General features: G+C 46.6%; 9 protein-coding genes across 9 annotated transcripts; 5 read left to right on the plus strand and 4 right to left on the minus strand.

Annotated features, from left to right (window-relative positions):
- Nucleotides 1-258: 258 nt before the first annotated feature.
- On the plus strand, nt 259-1,779 carry N7478_011733 (uncharacterized protein; the record flags this gene model as incomplete). The annotated part of the gene is made up of 3 exons (XM_056927947.1): nt 259-1,352; nt 1,413-1,493; nt 1,665-1,779. The coding sequence occupies 3 exons, from the start codon at nt 259-261 to the stop codon at nt 1,777-1,779; spliced, it is 1,290 nt and encodes a 429-aa protein (XP_056773674.1).
- Nucleotides 1,780-3,102: 1,323 nt separating this feature from the next.
- Nucleotides 3,103-5,116, plus strand: N7478_011734 (amino acid permease; the record flags this gene model as incomplete). Its single annotated transcript, XM_056927948.1, has 7 exons — nt 3,103-3,295; nt 3,355-3,466; nt 3,522-3,648; nt 3,699-3,856; nt 3,906-4,060; nt 4,281-4,652; nt 4,716-5,116. The coding sequence occupies 7 exons, from the start codon at nt 3,103-3,105 to the stop codon at nt 5,114-5,116; spliced, it is 1,518 nt and encodes a 505-aa protein (XP_056773675.1).
- Nucleotides 5,117-6,325: 1,209 nt separating this feature from the next.
- Nucleotides 6,326-7,349, minus strand: N7478_011735 (SDR family NAD(P)-dependent oxidoreductase; the record flags this gene model as incomplete). The annotated part of the gene is made up of 3 exons (XM_056927949.1): nt 6,326-6,543; nt 6,600-7,214; nt 7,274-7,349. The coding sequence occupies 3 exons, from the start codon at nt 7,347-7,349 to the stop codon at nt 6,326-6,328; spliced, it is 909 nt and encodes a 302-aa protein (XP_056773676.1).
- Nucleotides 7,350-7,508: 159 nt separating this feature from the next.
- On the minus strand, nt 7,509-7,691 carry N7478_011736 (uncharacterized protein; the record flags this gene model as incomplete). Its single annotated transcript, XM_056927950.1, has 1 exon — nt 7,509-7,691. One exon carries the CDS (start codon nt 7,689-7,691, stop codon nt 7,509-7,511), a length of 183 nt encoding a protein of 60 aa, XP_056773677.1.
- A 341-nt stretch (nt 7,692-8,032) lies between these two features.
- Nucleotides 8,033-8,377, plus strand: N7478_011737 (uncharacterized protein; the record flags this gene model as incomplete). The annotated part of the gene is made up of 1 exon (XM_056927951.1): nt 8,033-8,377. The coding sequence occupies one exon, from the start codon at nt 8,033-8,035 to the stop codon at nt 8,375-8,377; it is 345 nt and encodes a 114-aa protein (XP_056773678.1).
- A 1,600-nt stretch (nt 8,378-9,977) lies between these two features.
- On the plus strand, nt 9,978-10,426 carry N7478_011738 (extracellular guanyl-specific ribonuclease RntA; the record flags this gene model as incomplete). Its single annotated transcript, XM_056927952.1, has 2 exons — nt 9,978-9,992; nt 10,052-10,426. The coding sequence occupies 2 exons, from the start codon at nt 9,978-9,980 to the stop codon at nt 10,424-10,426; spliced, it is 390 nt and encodes a 129-aa protein (XP_056773679.1).
- A 2,696-nt stretch (nt 10,427-13,122) lies between these two features.
- N7478_011739 (uncharacterized protein) lies at nt 13,123-13,917 on the plus strand (the record flags this gene model as incomplete). Its single annotated transcript, XM_056927953.1, has 3 exons — nt 13,123-13,213; nt 13,296-13,677; nt 13,740-13,917. The coding sequence occupies 3 exons, from the start codon at nt 13,123-13,125 to the stop codon at nt 13,915-13,917; spliced, it is 651 nt and encodes a 216-aa protein (XP_056773680.1).
- A 642-nt stretch (nt 13,918-14,559) lies between these two features.
- Nucleotides 14,560-15,210, minus strand: N7478_011740 (WW domain protein; the record flags this gene model as incomplete). The annotated part of the gene is made up of 2 exons (XM_056927954.1): nt 14,560-14,648; nt 14,736-15,210. 2 exons carry the CDS (start codon nt 15,208-15,210, stop codon nt 14,560-14,562), a joined length of 564 nt encoding a protein of 187 aa, XP_056773681.1.
- Nucleotides 15,211-16,481: 1,271 nt separating this feature from the next.
- N7478_011741 (uncharacterized protein) lies at nt 16,482-18,795 on the minus strand (the record flags this gene model as incomplete). The annotated part of the gene is made up of 3 exons (XM_056927955.1): nt 16,482-16,542; nt 16,603-18,736; nt 18,792-18,795. The coding sequence occupies 3 exons, from the start codon at nt 18,793-18,795 to the stop codon at nt 16,482-16,484; spliced, it is 2,199 nt and encodes a 732-aa protein (XP_056773682.1).
- Between the last annotated feature and the right edge of the window lie 1,322 nt (nt 18,796-20,117).

Consider the following 20,117-nt stretch of genomic DNA (forward strand, 5'->3'; position numbering starts at 1 on the left):
GCCAGGTGCTTACCACCTGAGCATAGTATATCGGACTTTCGCCGACGGCCGAGCAGAGACACTGGAACCACCGCCGATACTCTCTACGCCGCGAAGACCCAAGCCGAACCAAGAATCTAACTATACGGAACAAAACAATGAGAAATTTTCCAACAAAAAAACCTATATAGCTAGGCAAAAAGTTCCCTAAGCACAAATTCCTCTTCTATCAAGCAAATCGAATCTACAATCGCATATCTCAACCAATTGAGTATCGAAATGCACCACGAACCAAAAATCGATGTCAGTGCAGACATATACCCAGAAGGTGGCCTAAGAGCCAACCTAGTCGTGGTAGGTAGCTTCAGCGCCATAATGGGAGGGCTAGGTCTGATGAATAGTATCGGCATCTACCAAGCGTGGATTTCAACACACCAACTATCCCACCTGAGCGAAGGGCAGATCGGCTGGATCTTCGGATTATACAACTTCCTCGTTTTCTTCTGTGGTATTCAAATTGGACCGATCTTCGACATCAAGGGTCCTAAATTACTGATGTGGACTGGCTCAACACTTATAGTCCTTACATTTGTTCTTATGGGCTTTTGTTACGAATACTGGCATTTCCTAGTTGTCATTGGAATCCTCGGTGGAATGGGGACATCATTTATTTTCATTGTCCCTGTCGCAAGTATAGGACACTTCTTCTGTCGTCGACGTGGCGCAGCAACTGGCCTTGCATTGGGTGGAGGTAGTATCGGCGGTGTCATATTTCCTCTCGTGCTCGAGAACCTTGCTCCAAAGATAGGATTCGCCTGGTCAACCCGGATAATAGGCCTTATAACTCTCATCCTCCTAGTACCAGGATGTCTACTCGTCCGTGCAAACTTTCCTCCTAAGGATCCATCTCCTCCATCGCTGAAGACTTTCCTCCCGGACTTGACTATACTCAAAGATCCTGTATTGGCTCTTACAACACTTGGCGTCTTCTTCATTGAATGGGGCTTCTTCATTCCCCTGGAATACATTGCCTCGTACTCTTTAGCCACCGGTATCTCACCAAGACTCTCATACCTGATGATCGTCTTTTTGAACTCGGGTTCTTTTCCCGGTCGCTGGATACCAGGTATCGTGGCTGATAAGATTGGTCGACTCAACACACTTATCTTAACCAATATCCTATGTCTTATTTCTGTGCTTGCGATCTGGCTACCAGGAGGTGGAAATTTAGTGGCAGTCATTATATTCTCTGTCGTCTTTGGATTTGCCAGCGGGAGCAATATCAGCCTTGTTCCTGTTTGCGTAGGCGAACTATGTCCTGTTCAGAATTATGGGAGATACTATACCACTGTGTATACAATTGTTAGCTTTGGGTAAGTACTTATATTGCTTTGCTACCGCTTTTTTTCAAATATAAACTAATATCTTTCTAGGGCTCTGACTGGCGTTCCTATTGCAGGGGAAATTCTGCATCGTTGCAATGGGGAGTACTGGGGATTGATTGCATTTGCTGGGTGCGCGTATGCTGCTGGACTTAGCTGCTTTATTCTGGTGAAAATTCTTCAAAGGAGAAGAAACAAGGGTTAAGAGAAAAGTGTTTACGATGAAATAGAGTCTGATAGAGCTAGTTGAGCGATGGGTGACGAATTAATGGTTTATGAATAATTATAAATTTTTTGAACTAGCCTTCTTATTCTAATCATACTTCTCGTTGTCCTTGCGAATGTATTCCGAATTATCTTCATTATGGCCAGCTATAAATCAGCTCTGAATACTGAAGAGCTGGGTAGTGTTACTTAGGCAGCCCCCATATTGATTCTGGCCGCCTGGCAGGTACAAGCTACAAGAGGCAGGGTAAGCTAATAGTCCAATATGAGGGTATCTGAGTGAGACGGCCCTTTATTTGTCTTCTTAACATACTGCGTGATTAGGAGATCAAGATTGAAGTTGAATTATTAAAAGCTCCCAACGAACCACCCGAGTCCAACCTAGATCATCATCTACTAATGCCATGGACGATCAGCACGACGTACTATTCGACCCTCCTGCCTATCTGGGTCGCCTCGACCCCTCACAAACCTACATATTGACATACTTACAGTCGGAAGTTCGAACATTACAGCCACGTGATCATGAATCTAATGTTCTGATCATTTCGGATTTGGGTAACTTGCCCAGTATTGCAAGTGTATTTGCAGATATTGGTTGATGGAACGACGAATGTACAAGCACATCAGACCAGAAGAGCCCCATATTAAAGTCAGACTCCACATCTAGAGGATTAGTAAAAGACCTGACGTGGGAAGAAATCTTGGACTTGCGAATATACTGGTTGTTTGGTTGAAGGGAAACACCCAGAACCCAGGCATAGTGAATTCCAGGTGGTTCAAAGCATGGCAGGGCATGCTTTGTGGCATCTCAGACATGCTGGTGAAAATACTGAGGAGTTTTGCTCTCTTATCTTGGGCAAGGGTCGAATAGATGGGAACTGGCTAATGGAATTGTTCTGAAATTGTACTCTAAACATTGATTTTCTTGGATTATGACTTATCTGAATTCCGCGTTTCCTACAGTAACATCTGAGTTTTTAACTCTGCAGTGTCCTCGACATATCTAATCATGGTACCTTGCTCTTAATATCCACGGTTCTCTTGGTGTGCAGCCCTAATAATGGCGGGGCCATCTAAAAGAGATCCACAGTAACCTTCCGTCCACAGATCTGAGATCCACAAGTTTGAGTTTTGAAATCAACATGGAATCACCCGAATAGAATACGACAAGAATGCGAAAAACGCCACAAACAAATTCAAATATTCGAAAACGATCTGTTTCAGAAAACAACCGGCACCTGTTCATGTCTAGGTGCTTTTTATATCCAAAGTCGGGGTATAAAGCCACATGCGCCCCGTGATCTACATTGGCGTTTTGGCGTTTGAACCAACCCAAATCACGACATTGCCAACAAATTAAAGTGACCCACAGTCTTCAGAGCTCACACAGCTCATCATCCCCCGCCCGATGGCGTAAGGAACTAACGCAAAATATTCTCCTTTAATCCCATTCCGGAATGTGATCCTAAAGTTGAACTGTCAAACAGCCCAAAATCCAGGTACCGAATCACCAATGAGCCAGAGCGACGAATTCAGTGCCTCAACCTATCGAATGCCTAATAAGGATGGCGATGTGGATAAAACGGTGAAAACTGCCAGTGGTGGAGAAGTAGTTGGAGATGAGGAAGATGTTGTGACAGACCCATTTGCGGCGCCGTTGAAACGGCAGCTCAAATCGCGACATTTGCAGATGATTGCGATCGGAGGTCAGAAATGGACTGACAGTGACGATGGTTTAAGAACTGAGCTGATTAGTTCTTTCTAGGAATCATTGGACCCGGATTACTTGTGAGCTCTGGTAATGCGCTGCATGAAGGAGGGCCTGCGGGCTCCCTAATCAGCTTTTGCCTGGTTGGTATAATTGTATTCTTTGTCATGTTGGTGATTGCCTGGTTCTCATCTTAGTGACTCGAAAAATGTTAACCTCTGCAGGCAATCTTTGGGTGAAATGGCAACAATAATTCCTGTTACTGGGTCGTTCACAGAGTATGCTGCCCGTTTTATCGACGATGCGTTAGCATTTGCACTAGGGTGGGCATATTGGTATTTATGGGTGACTGTGAGTTGATCAAAATTAAATCAGATAGCTCTGCGATTGACTTAAAACAGGTTCTCGCAAATGAATACAACTCAGTCTCCCTAGTCATCCAATATTGGACCACCGCCGTGCCACAATGGGGATGGATTCTTATATTCTGGTTTTTATTTTTAACTCTCTCGAACCTAGGAATTCTGGCATACGGAGAAATGGAATTCTGGCTTTCTGTGTACGTTGAGGCCGAGAAAATGGAGAAAAGACTTACTAACAACTAGTAGAATCAAGGTTCTTGCTCTCATCGTCTTCTTCATTCTGGCAATTTGCATCAGTACCGGTGGAATCGGTCCACAAACCATCGGATTCAAATACTGGGATCATCCTGGAGCATTTGCAGATGGGATCAATGGTGTAGCGAAGACATTCGTGGTGGCCGGTACTCTATACGCTGGAACAGAAATGCATGTTTGAACTACTTCGCAAATTGAGCAAGAGCTAATATTGAATATTTAGGGTCGGTATCACTGCTGGTGAATCCAAGAATCCTCAAACAGCAGTTCCTCGAGCTATCAAGCAGGTCTTCTGGCGTATTCTAATTTTCTACATCGGTAGGCATTTCCCAAAGTCCAGTGCCAGCAGTATTCTAACATCTTTAGGCACAATATTCTTCATCGGTATTCTCATCCCATGGAATGATAAACAGCTTCTGGGCAATGGCTCAAAAACTGCCAGCTCGCCATTAACAATCGCACTTACCGATGCCGGCATCCTCCCAGCGGCACATCTGATCAACGCCCTCATCGTAATTAGTGTGATTTCCGCAGGAAACAGCTCGCTATACGTCGCGTCAAGAACACTACTCTTCATGTCTCGTAATGGCAAAGCACCGAAATTCATCGGTCGCACGAATCGTGCCGGCGTACCCTGGGTTGGATTAATATTCACCAACGTTTTTGCATGCATTGTTTTCCTAGAACAATCATCCAGTGCTGGAACTGTGTATTCGGCTCTTATTACTTTATCCGGTGGTATGTACTATTCATCGTTCAAAGTTTCCGAGCAGGGTCGTTTATTAACCTTTCTTCACCTAGTGGCCACATTTATCGTCTGGTCCGTGATAGGGGTCTGCCATATCCGCTTTCGTCGTGCATTAGTGGCGCAGGGCGAAGACCCTTCGAAACTTCCATATCAGGCCGCGTTTTATCCTTATGGGACATATCTTGCTCTGGCGGGGAATATCTTCCTCGTCTTTTTCCAGGGGTATACATGCTTTTTGAACCCGTTCAGCTCTACAGACTTTGTGATCAACTATATCTTGTTGCCTGTATTTGTTTTATTCTTCGTGGTGTACAAAGTGTGGAATAAGACCAAGTTTGTCCGGCTGGAAGATATGGATATTTGGACAGGAAGAAGGGAGTTTGTCGAAGAGGATGCGGATGAGGTGGACAACTCAGGATGGTGGTCAAAGATCTATTCCATCGTGGTCGGATAGAGAATTATGTGATGATAGAATTGAATAAATCTTACCTTTACAAAGTACTCAGTCTCAAAATTGAAACAAGCTTCCAGTCTGTGCTAAGATAGCGGCACGGATTCCGTCGGGGAACCGAAGCACAAAGAAACATCGAAATAATCAGAATAGTAATATTCAATACACAATTGATACTAACTCCTGCTCATAATTCAGTCTAAATAACAGATTAGACCTATGCAACATACAAATATGGCGCAAAGTTGATAAATACACCCAAAAGAAAGAACTCACTTCTTCACAACCCCACATCTAACCCGAGACCCCTCATCGTACCCCCAAACACAACCCCCAATTAGGCCGATAAACCCCGCAGAAGCGATCGCAGGTCCGATTTCTTAGCCAGGGTAGAAAGTCTCGACGACAGTGTTAACTTTGTCCAACCAAGGTATCAAAATAGCGCTGTTGGTGCTAACAACAACTACTGTACACTTACTGTGCTTAGCAATCTTTGAGATAAGCTTGTCTTGGTTAGTAGGTACTCTTAGAGGCATTCTTGTCCAACGAAGGCTACTACTGTCGCTGGGCTGCTTGCACCGGTGATGTCGTTTGCGGTTGGTACGTTTGCAAATTGCGAGAGAGGAAATGTTAGCACAGTCTGCTTCAAATAGACTTAGGTGAGAAGAAACGGGGCCTGACAAAATCCGACGCCTTGCATCAACGAGCCTATCCAAAGAGATAATGGGAATTGCATCCTGTCTTGTGTGGTGAGAGACGATATAAGCAGTAGGAATGCAGCTTAAAATGTTACAAGCCCTCGATGGAGGAGACGAAAAGTCCAAATGTCGAGGACCGGCCCATTTATACGGCGGGAAATCCTCCCTACGGACCAGTAGCTCAAGTTGAGGGTCCCGGTGCATATTAAATTCACATTCATTGGCTGGTTTTTAGAGAATTTTATTGGTTCTGGGATATTTTCTGCTTCGATAATACCTAGGTAACTTATAATTCTGATTATCCAGGCCAAGAAATGCAGAGGGTTGCTTACTGATTTCTTATAGAAGAAAATCCAAGTGAGAAAATACAGTGTCGCATTGCTGTATATGTTCAAGAAATTTACACACTACTAGACCCCACAGTCGCAAAGCTAGAGCAATCTGAAATATTCCTCGACTGCCATCGAGATAGCCATCATCAAGAAACCCAATAGACAGTCACCCCACTGTGAGCTTAATAGGTAGCGTTCATGACTGATAAGCGGCCACCGTCGGTAGTGAGGATTAGTCCATTGGAGTAGCTGCCTGCACGACTCGTCAAATACAGAATGGCACCGGCCATTTCCTCATCACCTCCGAAACGGCGAGCTGGGATGAAGCGATCATCATGGGCGGCCTCCTCCTCAGGCTTGCGGCTTGAAATGAGAACTGATGCTAGATCCGAAGGGTAGACTGAATCGCATGTATTAGTATTGAAATTCACGCATATTGAAGAAGGAAGAACATACGGCCAGGCGCAATGGCATTGACACGAATTCCAAACCGGGCCAGCTGGGAACTGGCATGCTTGGCCACTTGCATGATGGCCACCTTGCTGGTCAAATATGGGGGAGACGAGGTCCAGTGACGGCTGAAGGCCGAGATACTCGTGGTGAAGATGACTTGGCTCTGGATCGAGGGCACATCGCTGCCCTCCTTAAGGGGCTTGCCGAACCCGCCCTTAAGGGCGTTTTGCGTTCCGAGGTCGAGCAATTCGAGGAATGCAGTCATAGTGAAGAAAGCAGCGGTGATGTTGAGATTGAGAGCGTCATTCATGCCATCCATCGAGAAATCGGTGAAAAGGGATTGACGCAATTCAGGCAGAGAGGCCGCAGGGTTGAATCGCACGGAGGGTCCGATGCTTCCAGAATTTGCGACAACAAGATTGACATAGCCAACTTCCGACTTGATTCGGTCCACGGCTGCCTGAAGATCCGTCTTAGTAGTCACATCGGCTTGGTGGGGGATGATCACATCGGGAAATTCGGCAGCGGCTTTCTCGAGAACCTCTAGGCGACGGCCCAGGATGTAGATCTTGTGGGCACCATTGGCCGCCAGAGCACGGGTCATATTCAGGCCAATTCCTGTATAATCACATGAGGATGATTGATACAATGAAGAGCGTGGGATGAAGGAAACTAACCACTGCCACCACCGGTGATAACGGCCACAATGCCATCCACCCGGAAGATGTTGCTGGAGTCCACGGATGAAGTCATGGTTGTTCTAGCAAGCGAAATGTTTGAAAACGAGATAAGTTTGAAGAAGGTCGAAAGATATTGGATTGTTACTTCCTAGGTTCCATCTAACGGAGAACTTCCCAAGGTCATATATATATCATATTCAGTGGAGTGTGTCATGAGAGTTCCAGTTAGAAGTCACACATCGAGGATAGTATCATGACTGAGAAGCATTCTGACGAATGAGACAAAGATCTCAAAGACTTCAATGTTGTCTTCTGGTTGGTAATCGAGATCGTCCTTGTGTTCCGCCAAGGCGGCCGCGGATGGTGGGTCGGCGGCCGACGCTAGAGCCGTAAGCGATTTAGTCGATCGCGCCATCGTGATCTAGCCGTGGAACCCATGTCCATCCTCCTAAGGTTACATTTCTTGTCTCCGCACATGTGCATCCATGGTTGATTTTCTGCGCTACAGACAAGTAACAAACATATGACAAATGGAGTTCGGAATTTGCCTGTCTCAACCCTATCTCCGTTCAAATCAGTCTAAGCCTTTATTGGCCCGTTGACTTCGTTCTCATTCCCCCGATCCAATGATGAATTCCCCGAGATATCTCGACCCTTTGGGGTCCTTTTCGACGATGGCTACGCTGGCGACCCGAGCATCCTTCCTTACCGCCGCTCGAAATCATTCGCGGAATTGACGACAGCCTCGCAGATGCAATGGCCCGCGATGATGCAGAGGGTGCAACGGGGGAGTGGGTGGCTTTGCTGGGCTTCAGTCAAGGCGTCAAAGTCGCGGCCAGTCTTCTTTACCGACAGCAGATCCTAGGCAACGCGACGTCCGGGGCTCAATTCCGCTTCGCTGTCCTCTTGGCTGGCCGGGCACCGCTCATTGCGCTAGATGTTGGGATGAACACGAGCTTAGTCTTCCCCCACGCGTCACAAATTACATATCACCCCCATCCTCAACGAGAAGTTTACGATGCGCAGAAACCGACTTTACGTATCCCCACGCTGCATGTTCATGGCCCGCAGGACGCAGGAGTGGATCTCCATAGAATTTAATCTGAAGACTTTTGCGATCCGCATAGTCGCCGGGTGATCGCATGGGATGGAGATCATCGCGTACCTCTGAAAGCCAACGATGTGGCGCGAGTGGTTTCTCAGATCCGAAAGCTCGCCATTGAAACGGAGGTTTCATTCGGGAAAAAAGAATAATATCTACCCATACCTAGGCACAGGAAGAATGGGCTGCTTTTGGTCCTGGTTACATAGATGTATGCACATTATGCACATGCCAGCGCTTCGCTTCTTATCCATCTTTGATTTGATTTTGAATGTACCGAAAGCTGAATAAAATACTTTAACAATGCTCCTATTTACCAAACATATTACAAGAAATACGACGCTCTGTATCTAGCGGACCTTGGAGACGAATCCCAAGGTCGTCATGAATCTCCTTTGCAACTCTCTGGAATGGACCCGAGACGGCCTCATCGAGCCATCGTCCACAAGCGGCGATCTCTCTAATCTGACATTATTCGTACTTATGTGCATATGCATCATCCAGAAACACTACTATCCGGAGAGTTATCACTGGGAGTTTGACCAGCTGTAGGGTCAAAATAAGCCGATGGGCGTAAATCAGTCTCCTGGCCACTTCATGCATCTTGATTGGAGCCCGATGATGCACGCTAGACCTAATTGTAGAAATCCGGAAAAGAGTAGAAATTATATAGAAGGGGGACTTCTAGGAAGGATATGGGAACACAATAACCATTCGATAAGGTGTCACTATTTCCATCACGTGAACTTTATCATGACTCCGCATCAACTGCTTCTATTCGGCCCTCAAGCCCTATCCTTTGACAGCACAGCATTTGCCACTCTTCAACAGCAGCTCCATCAACCAGAAAATAGATGGGCGCTGGATGTGCTCTCCTCACTGCCTCAATGGTGGCCGGCTCTGGGAAAACACACTCATACATTGCGGTGGCTGGTGGAGGGCGAGCAGCTAAAAGAAACATCGAAATAATCAGAATAGTAATATTCAATACACAATTGACACTAACTCATGCTCATAATTCAGTCTAAATAACAGATTAGACCTATGCAACATACAAATATGGCGCGAAGCTGATAAATGGGCCCAAAAGAAAGAACCCACTTCTTCACAACCCCACATCTAACCCGAGACCCCTCATCGTGCCCCCAAACACGACCCCCAATTGGGCCGATAAACCCTGCAGAAGTCATGATCATCAGGGTAATTCAGGGTCCACTCATCCGCCTCCGCCGGTCGATCAGCCCTCGATACGGCAAACGCCAGTCAATCTCTCACGCCAGTGAGCGACACCATTTATCGGAGTCTCGTACCTCTAATCTCGTTTAGGATGTGAGGTGCAGATCGGCGGACATTCCTATTAAGGAATGGCCTTATAAGATACTGCGCTGGTTTGAATGCGCTAAACGGCGAACGCCAATGAGGTTCCACAGAGGTTTGTCGAGTTGTTCTACTCAAATGTAACATCGTCTGTGAGAGGGGTATACGCGAGGCTGGATGAGAGATTCCAGGATGATTGAGAAGTACTTAAATCTAGTTAATTCCTGACATTGATTGAAGAATAGCATCAAGACAATTATCTCTCTTGAACCCTCAGTCAAAATGCAGTACACCAAGGTATGTCGTTTTCTCTGTCTATTGATGCCCCATCTATTATCCTCACTAACCAAGTCCAGCTTCTCGCCCTCGCAACCCTCCTCACCGGTACCCTCGCCATCCCCCTCGAGAAGCTCACCCGCGCCTGCGCCTATACCTGTGGCTCAAACTGCTACAGCAGCAGCGCTGTCAGCGCAGCCCAAAAAGCAGGCTACAAGCTCGAGTCCGCCGGCAACGATGACGACTCCTACCCACACGAGTACCATGACTATGAGGGCTTCGATTTCCCCGTCTCAGGCACATACTACGAGTTTCCTATTCTGAGCGGCGGCGATGTCTACGATGGTGGTTCCCCCGGTGCGGACCGTGTTATCTTCAATGGCTCCGGGGAGCTGGCGGGTGTGATTACGCACACTGGTGCTTCTGGCGATGACTTTGTGCAATGTGATTCGTAATTGATTACGTTTGTATCACCGGAAGTTACTTAGAAATGAATCATGAGTTCAATGTTTAGTCTTGGTTACTGGGATGGCAATGGTACCTGTAGATATGAATGATAACTGGGATATAAGACGTAGACAAGAGGAATGTAGAAGACGGACTTTCACGCAAACACAAACGGTAATCGTGTCAGTATGCTGTTATGTCTTCGTTGATCTTGGTATCTAGAGGCAAACAGCGATCGACAGCCGCACAAAGTAATAAAGCGAGTTGTGGGACTTGTCGTCGCCAGGGTTTGATACCGAGCTGTTAACTAATATTGAACTGGAATATGATGCACGTAGAAGTGTCTCTGCTTTCGACCTGGAATATTCTCGAGTCCATGTCCAGTAGCAGTGAGCACAGTCGTTTCGGCTGACTGGAAATCTCGAAATGGGTTCCGTATATGAGTGACAATGAAACTTCCTCAGCATTTGCTCAATCCCAGTCCATCCGTAAACGGCCTTGTAGAGACGAAAGATAACACGTTCAATAAAAGGGGAAGGAAAGAAAAGAAAAGAAAGAAAAACGAGAGCGAAATTAAGGGTCTGAGCGTACTGTGTGACCACAGTCGGAAAATCCAGAATCCGGGGAGATCAATGCGGGCAACAAAGGTCCCTGGATGTCAATGACAGGCCGAGATCGTGAATAATGCAGATCACATCGGACACTTGGTCGGGGGCGTTTCATGTTTGCTTTGAAGTTTTGATGTTGTAAAAATAAGAGTGTCAGTAATGATGAATATTGAGTGAGTCTGGGGTTGTGACTGGGATTTGACAATCTTATACAAACGAGTTCATGTTCTAATGGGGGTCTTGAAAATCCCGTGAATTGTGGCTGGAGTGGAGAAGACACAAGCTGAACCGTTGAATAAGACATTAAATGAGAAAAAGAGGGGAGGCTTGTTGGTGGCCGCATCCCATTCGGGAAAGAAGCCATCTTATACACTTTTCTGCCCATGAAGTGAGCATTGCTCACTATGGTCAAATTAAATTGGCATTTTCTACCATGCACAGTTATAAATACTAATTGAAGATATGAAAATAAGAAAGATTAAGTCTCAAAGAGACAGAATACCAGATTTCAGGTGTCTAACCTGAATGCCGGAGCCAGGAATGATGAAACTAAATAAAAAAAGTCAACAGATAGAGACCCGATACCCCCTCCCTTCATCGGTCCCGTCTCCTTTGGTCGAGTGGCTAGCCATTCGGCCATTGTGTTGTAGACTCTACTTAGGCTGGTCCTGGGCCTAGGTAGCGGCGGTTGCACCCACAGTGAGGGTGGGTGGGAAACCCAGGGACTCGTGCCTCCCTGGGGGAAAATGACACCTTACTTTTTTATTATTTATAAGATGTTTTATACAATCAGCCTTTCTCTCTTCTTTTTATCACTTTTTACCTGTTGCTTGCTTGATGAAAGTTCGTGATGCTGAAAGGTGCCTCGTCGATGGGACAAAGTGAAGTACTGTGGACCTTCCTCATTTGGCGCCGACGACCTGCAAAAGTGAGTATTATTAATTCAAACCAGATGAATCAATGGTGCTTGTGAGTTCGAATCCAACTCTGGGCTTTGTCGCCATTCTTGGTCTTTTCTGTGCTTTCGAAGGTTCACTGTACTCATCGCTACCATGTCATGTCTGCAGGGTTTAAACAAATATCGGATTGGTGCAGATGTTTGAGGCTTTCAAAGTCAATCAGTTTTACCATATCGAGTGCCAGTCACATGCATGTTTATATGCATAAATCCCCTGCTAATCAATGCTGTTCTATATCAAATCCATACCCCACTGACTCATATTCTACTCATCGGATCTCGAGCTTCCATACTGCCTTGTTATAAGATTAAAGCTACGGCCAAACACATCTCAAAAAAGCTTTTTTTACCACTCGGCAAATCGCCTACAAGCAACCTTTTACAGTCCAGACCCAACCAGGAGCTTGTGCACCAACTGCCTTTGAGATGTCAACCGGTCTCAACCTTCTGCAATTATCCCCCACGTACAATCTTCCTCCCAATCCTACAAAAACGGCTTATCGCTTTCGTCTACTCGAAATCATCCTCGGAGCCTTACGGATAGGCCTCCATCCACTACTAGCACATGTTCCCCTCTCTACGACTCCAGTTCCCCACAGACCCAAACTTCCCAATCCAGCAACCACGAACAGTTCGCCCACACCGAACCTCATTACATTAAGTTCAATATCATCAACTATGCGCCCTCCAATACGCCAAAAAAGAGTGGGCCCCTTCACCGGCTCAATGGATTTTGATTAAATTTAATTTATCCACCTGGGCATCGGACACCCGCTGCGGCTGAAACGGTCCGGGAAATAATCGCATCCGACCACGACCAAATCTACCCTGTCCGTTTAATATATGGATTATACACCTTCGAGCTGATTGGACGCTTTTCAAACCAAAGCACAAATTTAGTATCAGTCCGCGTTCTGATTCGTTGTTGTGGAGGATAGTGGACTAGCATGAACATCGCATGTGGACTAGGTTACGTTACAGTCGAGTCCCGGGGATGAATTATAGACCGAGGACTTGGAAGGGAGTACAAGGTAAGTACCATGGGAACTGAGTCTCAAATATCCTTCTTACTTCCGATACTCGAGCCTTGTCATACACTAACATTCTTCTTTCTCCTCTTTACCAGCTTCTGCAGACGATGGCCGATCTTCCAGACTATGTACTCGATCCCAATGCGGTTCTTAAGGATGAAAATTCCTCCTGGCGTCACGGAGCTCCGCCAGATTACAGTAAAACAAAAGCTTTCTTTGAGAAAAGTGCACCTTCCCAACACCCACACCCACACGCACTTACAAAGCTAACACCACCCAGCCAAAACAACAACCCACGAAGCCAACAGTCTACCCTTCCTCGTCGAAAACCTAGTTAAAAACTGGGAAATCGAAGCCTCTTTCAAAACAAAACTCTCCGACTGGCGCACCATAGACGAGAAGGTATACACCTTCTCCCTGAACGGCGGCGAGAAGCGAACAGGTCACCACATGCTAGAGGTTGGAACGTATAATGCCCTCCTAAGCGCAAGTCAGTACTACGATCCGGTGAAGAATGATTTCGACGAGTCCCATAAGTCGTTTAAGCAAATGATGCCGACGTTTGCATGGGAGGTGCTAGAGGTATACTCTGGTCCGCCTGTTGTGGTTTTCAAATGGAGACATTGGGGTGAGATGAAGAATGACTATACTGGATATAATAAGTATCGTTTCCCATTTCCAATCTCGAACTGGGAATTCTCGATCCCGCTAACGATCTACGTAGCTCTGGTGAAAAGGTTACTGTCCAGGCGCATGGAGACCCGATTGATATCCAGGGACTTATAGTGGCGAAGGTGAATGAGAAGCTTCAAATAGAGAATATTGATGTTTGGTATGATCCTATGGAAATGTTTAATCAGATTGGGAAGAAGAATGGGTGTCCTTTCGTGAAGACTACATAGAGTGTTGTAGCGATAATGAAGTTCTTTCGACGATCAGTGCAGATCGCATAGCCTCGTATATTACGCGACAGTAAGCATCATAATCTCATTTGCTGATTCGGAAGATCCGTTGTCGCAGATCCTTGAAAACCCTGGAACAGCATCGCATGGTCTGGGCAGACCCACAAATTCCGCAATTGAACCGAGGATCGGACATGAACTATAGACCTCCAGGATCCATTTCCCAGCAAAGTCTGATTGTAAAGAATGCTTCATAATGCGAAAAATATGCGCGTTGAGAGAAAAGAAAAGACTGCGACGGATTGCGACACTAATAGAGCAAGGGATCTAAACAATAAAAAAGAGCTGTAGTCGCAATGCTGAGTTAAGAGAGCACAAATGGCAGGTTCATCGCTTGATTCAATCGCAATAACCGAAGAAAGAAGTAAAAAATAAAGACTAGATGATCCTGATGCGGTAACAATGCTGCAAGTCTTAACCTCGAGTCCCATAAACCGATGCAAAAGCGAAACGTGAACATAAATGTGAACCTGCGTTAATCCCGAACCGAACCGAATTGAACCTGGGAACCGAACTGAACACACGAAAAAAGACAAAGCCAGAATTGAAACCACGAAGAAACAACATTCAAAGGTAAATGAATTACCAACCACCATCATCATTATCTTCATAAGCCTGGTCCTCTCTTCCCTCGTCGTAGGCTTCACGCTCATCACTAGAATCACTCTTCTCTGTAATGAAAGAAAACGAACATTAGCATCATCACAAACAACCAACCACAAAGTAGAACCAAACAAATTAAACTCATGGAAACATACCAATCTCATGCTCTGCAAAAGCACCTAACGCCGCACCACCAAGACCAGCCATTACCAACTTCCCAGTACCGCTGCTACTCTTTTGATCCTGCTGATCCTGCTGCTGATAACCACCTCCACCATAACCACCACCATATCCAACCGGCGGACCAGGAGGGGGAGCATAATATCCACCCTGCGGCGGACCAGGAGGCATACCGCGCGCATAATCAGGACCAGGAGCATAAGGAGCTTCCCACTGAGAACGACCGGTGGCTTCTTCGACCCAGAATGCGCGACGGGCGTTAGGTTCCCATTGTTGGACCCATCCTTGTGGGAGTGGGGGCGGGGGACCGGGGGGTGGACGAGCGAGAGGAGGGCCGGAGTATGGTGGTGCGCCGTAAGGTTGTTGTTGGTATGGTGCTGGAGGGGGAGCGCCGTAGGGTTGTTGTTCGTAGGGTGGACGGGCGTAGGGGTCGCCGCCGTAGTAGGCCATTGTGAGAACCTGAGGATGGTTTGGGGAAGGTGTGGTGGATGGGGAGGGGAAGAAAGGAAGGGAAGTTTGGTTTGGAGGGGGGAGTTTCTTATATGAGTGGAGTACTGTGTGTTAAGACTAGAAGGGAGTAGCGCCTAAGTTGATAATGGTAAGGGGAGTATGAGTATGAGTATCAGTATTAGTATTAGTATTTTATTATTTATTTCCATTCCTTAATTCACATCTGCAGTATTGTTATGAAATCAACCTGGCCAGCTGTCAATGTCAACGTTCCGTTGCGTACCGAAACACCCCGCGCTAAGCAGTTTCCCTTCTCCACTCTTTTTACAACCATAATACATGTACCAAAGCACTCCTGTGTTTATGTTTCAAGTGTTCAGGACTAGGCAGATGCAATGTACATACATGTACATGATATGTAATAATAATGCATGTGGCACAGAGTTTGGCGCCCGAACATCCCGAAACCTTCCCCTGAAACAGAAACAGGGCTGAACGAAAATAGGCATCCATAAGACTGATGAAATGAAAGAGATGCCCAGCTAGACTATGCATTATCTACGGTCTTGTATAGTAATCAATCTGCGTAAGAGAATAAGGATAACATCAATCTGATTACCTTAAGGATTGAGTGTGTCAGCATCAAGTTGTGGGGGCGAAAGTATGTGTCACCTTTGTCAGACGGCGGTTGCATTGGGAGAATAACGACAGTCGCTAGAAGGCATCCACGGACTAAAGATGGAGTCATAATATGAAACGCTGTTGGTGTTAAGCTCCACATCTTTGTAAAGAGGAGAACAAATGCCTCAATACAACATTGAACCTTCCATCAATGTGCAATGAACCCCTCACTCGAGTGGGGATTGATTTGCTGTGTTTGCATCTGCCGAGCCACATCGTGGCTCGTCAGGATTGACATAGCCACTAATGGTGATACACGTGGCGGGAAGCGTGCATACGTTAATTACATGTATACTCTAGATTTTATTTTTACTTTGTAAATATGTGCTATTGATCGGAGACGGAAATTAGGGGTTGAATGAAGGGGTCAAAGAGTGTTCGCCCTATCCGTAATAATTGTCTTCTGGCAGATGCAGATAGCGATAAAGATATAAAGCAGGTATTGCAGGTATTCAAAATATGTAGTCAAAGCGAACTGAGTACATAGAAGTAAAGCGAAAGGAAGACATATCAGCTTGTGTTCTGTTTCTAGTGGTGCTGAGAACACAGTTCTATCGACCGGCTAAAAACCCAGAACAGCCTAAGGTAGATTAATCGGAGCCGGCTAGGTTACTTGCCTCACCGCTGCCAGGGTAAAAGAAGGATGCAAGACTAAAAGAAAAGTTAGCAGGTTGGATCTTGGACTGAAGAAAGATGGAAAGGTCAACTCACGCAATAATAACATATGCTGCTATAAGCAGCGCACCCTCGAGATAATTACTACGTCCATCCAGGACCAAAAAGTTGACCACAAACGCAGTCACAAATAAACAGACAGTCTCGAACAGAGTAAAGTACAAGGACATATCTTTGTCCATACACCAGCCCAGGATAACGACAAGGGGAGTAACGAAGATAGCAATCTGAATACTACTACCAACGGATACACCGATGGCAAGATCCATTTTATTCTTCGTCGCGACACTGACGGCGGTAACGTGCTCAGCAGCATTACCGACGATAGGCAAGATGATCAATCCGATGAAAGCCTCGCTGACATTAGAGGTGGCAAGCATGTCGGGAATAGCATCGACCAGGAACTCAGCACAGACGGCAACAAGAGCGGTGGAGATCAGAAGTAGAACGACAGCGGCGGTGCGAGACATCGCAGCTTCTGGTTCTTGGGTAACATCCGCAGTGACGGGATCAACAGCTGTAGGCATACGAGCGACACCACGCACAAATTGTACAGGGTTACCTGCGGGAGGCGCGTTCATGTGAGCATTCATATGGGCAGGCAAAGAGTTACTACGCTGAATGGCTGGGCGCGAGTCACCAATGCGAGGCGAGTTGCTCGGAGATTGCGAGCTGAAGACAGTGTTCGAAAGCAAAGAAGGGATGGGACCAAAAGGCGAGCGCTTTTTAGCAATGTCATTCTCTCCGGCGCCTTCCATGCCTGCAAAGTTAGGTGCGGATGCAAAGCCCTTCATGGAAGGTTTTGACTTCTCCTGCACTGCTGCACCGTTCGAGCTTGAGGCTTCGTTCTTAGCTTCATTCTGAGCTTCGTTCTTGGCTTGGGCCTTCTCCGCGCGCTTGGAACGACGCTTCCTGCGCTCCTTCTTGCGCTCCTTGTCACTGGGATGAGGGCTTTCGACGCGGTTCACATCCACGCCGAAATCGCGAGAACGGGGATTGGCGTCATCATCTGCGTCGTAGCGGACCTCTTCAAAGTCGATAGCACACGAGTTGCTGTCATTGTTGCTTGCGATTGAGTTTCCGAGGGAACTCTGGTTCTCGTTGACCATGACATTCTTGCGGACTGAGCGAGCCGTGCCCTTGGAGCTTGTACTGGACTTTCGGTGTCTGCGGTGCTTCATAGCGCGCTTGATGCGCTTCGCGGTAGTCCAGGAGGTAGTAGTATCGACGGAGTCGTCGCTAGAGCTAGAAGAAGAATCCGAAGAGCTGTTCAGGAACTCAGCAAGAACACCAGGGTGCGATTCCTCGTCAATGATGCGCTGAGGAATACTAGCGTACAGGTACGAATGCGACTTAAGCTGAAAGATAATGTACAAGATGTACACCAGCAAAAGCACAACACTTGTACCACGGCTAACCTTCAAGGTCTGGGAATCAGCATCCTTAGTATCCGAGAAGGAAGCATGGAAAGCCGTCGGAAGCAAAAGACTAGTCACACTCAAACTGAGCAGACAAGCGCTCATCTGCGTAACAGTGCTATTGTAGATCTGTTCCTGGAACCGAAGACCTCCCAACAGGAACGCCATACCCAGAATCAACAACAGATTAGCCAGGATTGAACCTAGCAGAGAAGCCTGCACGATCCGAATTTCATTCTTAACCAGTGCAATAATGAAAATGATCAACTCAACAGCATTACCGAAGGTAACGTTGATCAACGCGCCAATGGTATCACCAAGGCGACTGGCCACGCTTTCTGTCGCATGACTCAAAAGTCCCGCCAAAGGAATAATCGCGACCGCGTTCATTGCAAATACAATGTTCGGGTTTAGACCAGCAGCCTTAACGGCGATACCGAGTGGGACAAAGACCAAGAGGACATTAACCCAGCTGTGTAAGAGCGCATCCTTGGTATGGGTGTAGAACCGACCGCTGCCATTGCGCATGCGCACGAGCATGGGTGGTTTGGCATTATGTTTGTTTTCATCATCTGGCCCCGATCCGATGGTAGTGGCGGACGAGGCCTCGGGAGAGGAATTCACTTGTACATCGTGCGAGGGTTCGGGTTTTTGATTTATAGCTGTTGCCGGGGTGGATTGGGCAACGGGATCTTGTTGAGGTTGAGGACCGCGAGAAGATGCGTGAGCTTTCGCCCACGAGTTAATACGGTCTAGACAAGTGGGTCAGTAGAGATTGAGGCAAAAGCACCGAGATAAGAAACTCACGCATGTATTTCTAGAACCAGCAGCTGATTCAAGCAAGGCAGCGAAGCCAAGAAAAGGGAATAAGCCTAAATAGACTGGCCCGATGGAGGAAGAAGAGGAAGAAGAGAGAGAAAGAATGGAAGAAGAAGAAAGTGAATAAAGGGAGCGGAACTCAAACGTATTTATGAACGTGGAATAAGCTTGGCACGACTTGGCGGATCCTGACATCTAGACACTGCCCAGTTTACGTCCTCACTCCGGATTATATGTCTGATCTTCTCCATTATTATTATTATTATTATTATCATTATTATTATCCTATTACATATCGCAGGTCAGTACCACGCAATCTGCAGATCCAAAAATTTTATCAATTGACAGCGACCCTTACTCCCCATTCCCCATTCTCCGCATCCACAAGCTTCGTCAGCTAACTATCCCTGGCGCATGATGTCAAGCCCAAACAATTTGACCAGCTATGAGAGACAATAAAAAAGACCTCGTTCAAAAAGGAGCCGTCAAACGGCACAAAATGACGCGTTCATTTCTCAACATCTACTCTGATTTGATTCGCACGCATTCGCCCTGTAGGGAGAACTTACACAACGCCCTAGAGGGAATCCGGATCCACCTGCAACTTATCCGGGCTACGACTGGGTATCCCGTTTGATTGGTGCGACGTACCCACAAGATCGACGTTGGCCATGGTGCAAATTATTGCTTCCGCCTCACCTTTTTACCCTACCTACAGACTACCTTGTAGTAATACAGGTGTCGGGACTGCAAGACAAGTAATCCCGACGGAGATGATCAAGGCCGAAATCACGAAATACTTTCCTGAACGAGTATCTAGCACCGGTCCTTTGATTTCTTTTCTTTGTGCGGGAACATGGATTCCTGACTCAGATCTCAATTTTCCGCCCCCCGAACCCTGGAGCTGACTTGACTCCGGGCGGGATATCTCCGGCGCGTCCAGAAACACACAAGTCCGATTCCCGAAATAAATGGAGCCTAACTCCATTGGAGAATTTGATACGAGGGAAACTGATTGGAAAGCCACAGTGTATCCCGAGGTCGATCGTCTAGACACGTCCACTCAGAAAGCCCCTGCGCTCCACATGATGTCATTTCTGCGTTGTAGTTCCAAAACTTGTACAGCAGGACTGACATATGTACAGGATTGAGTGAGAGTGTACATGTACATGTAACAGGGTACTATTTTTGAATATGCGTTAAACCAGAAAAGAATAATAGAATATCTCTTCTAGTTCATTCTTTTTGTAGTTTGTGTGTGTGTGTGTCAGTTTGATTGTACGGATACGATCTAAGCCACAGTCAAGTCCCACT

Source organism: Penicillium angulare, assembly GCF_028827245.1.
Source record: "Penicillium angulare strain IBT 27051 chromosome Unknown utg000009l_segment0_segment0, whole genome shotgun sequence".
In the NCBI taxonomy this organism is placed as follows: domain Eukaryota; kingdom Fungi; phylum Ascomycota; class Eurotiomycetes; order Eurotiales; family Aspergillaceae; genus Penicillium; species Penicillium angulare.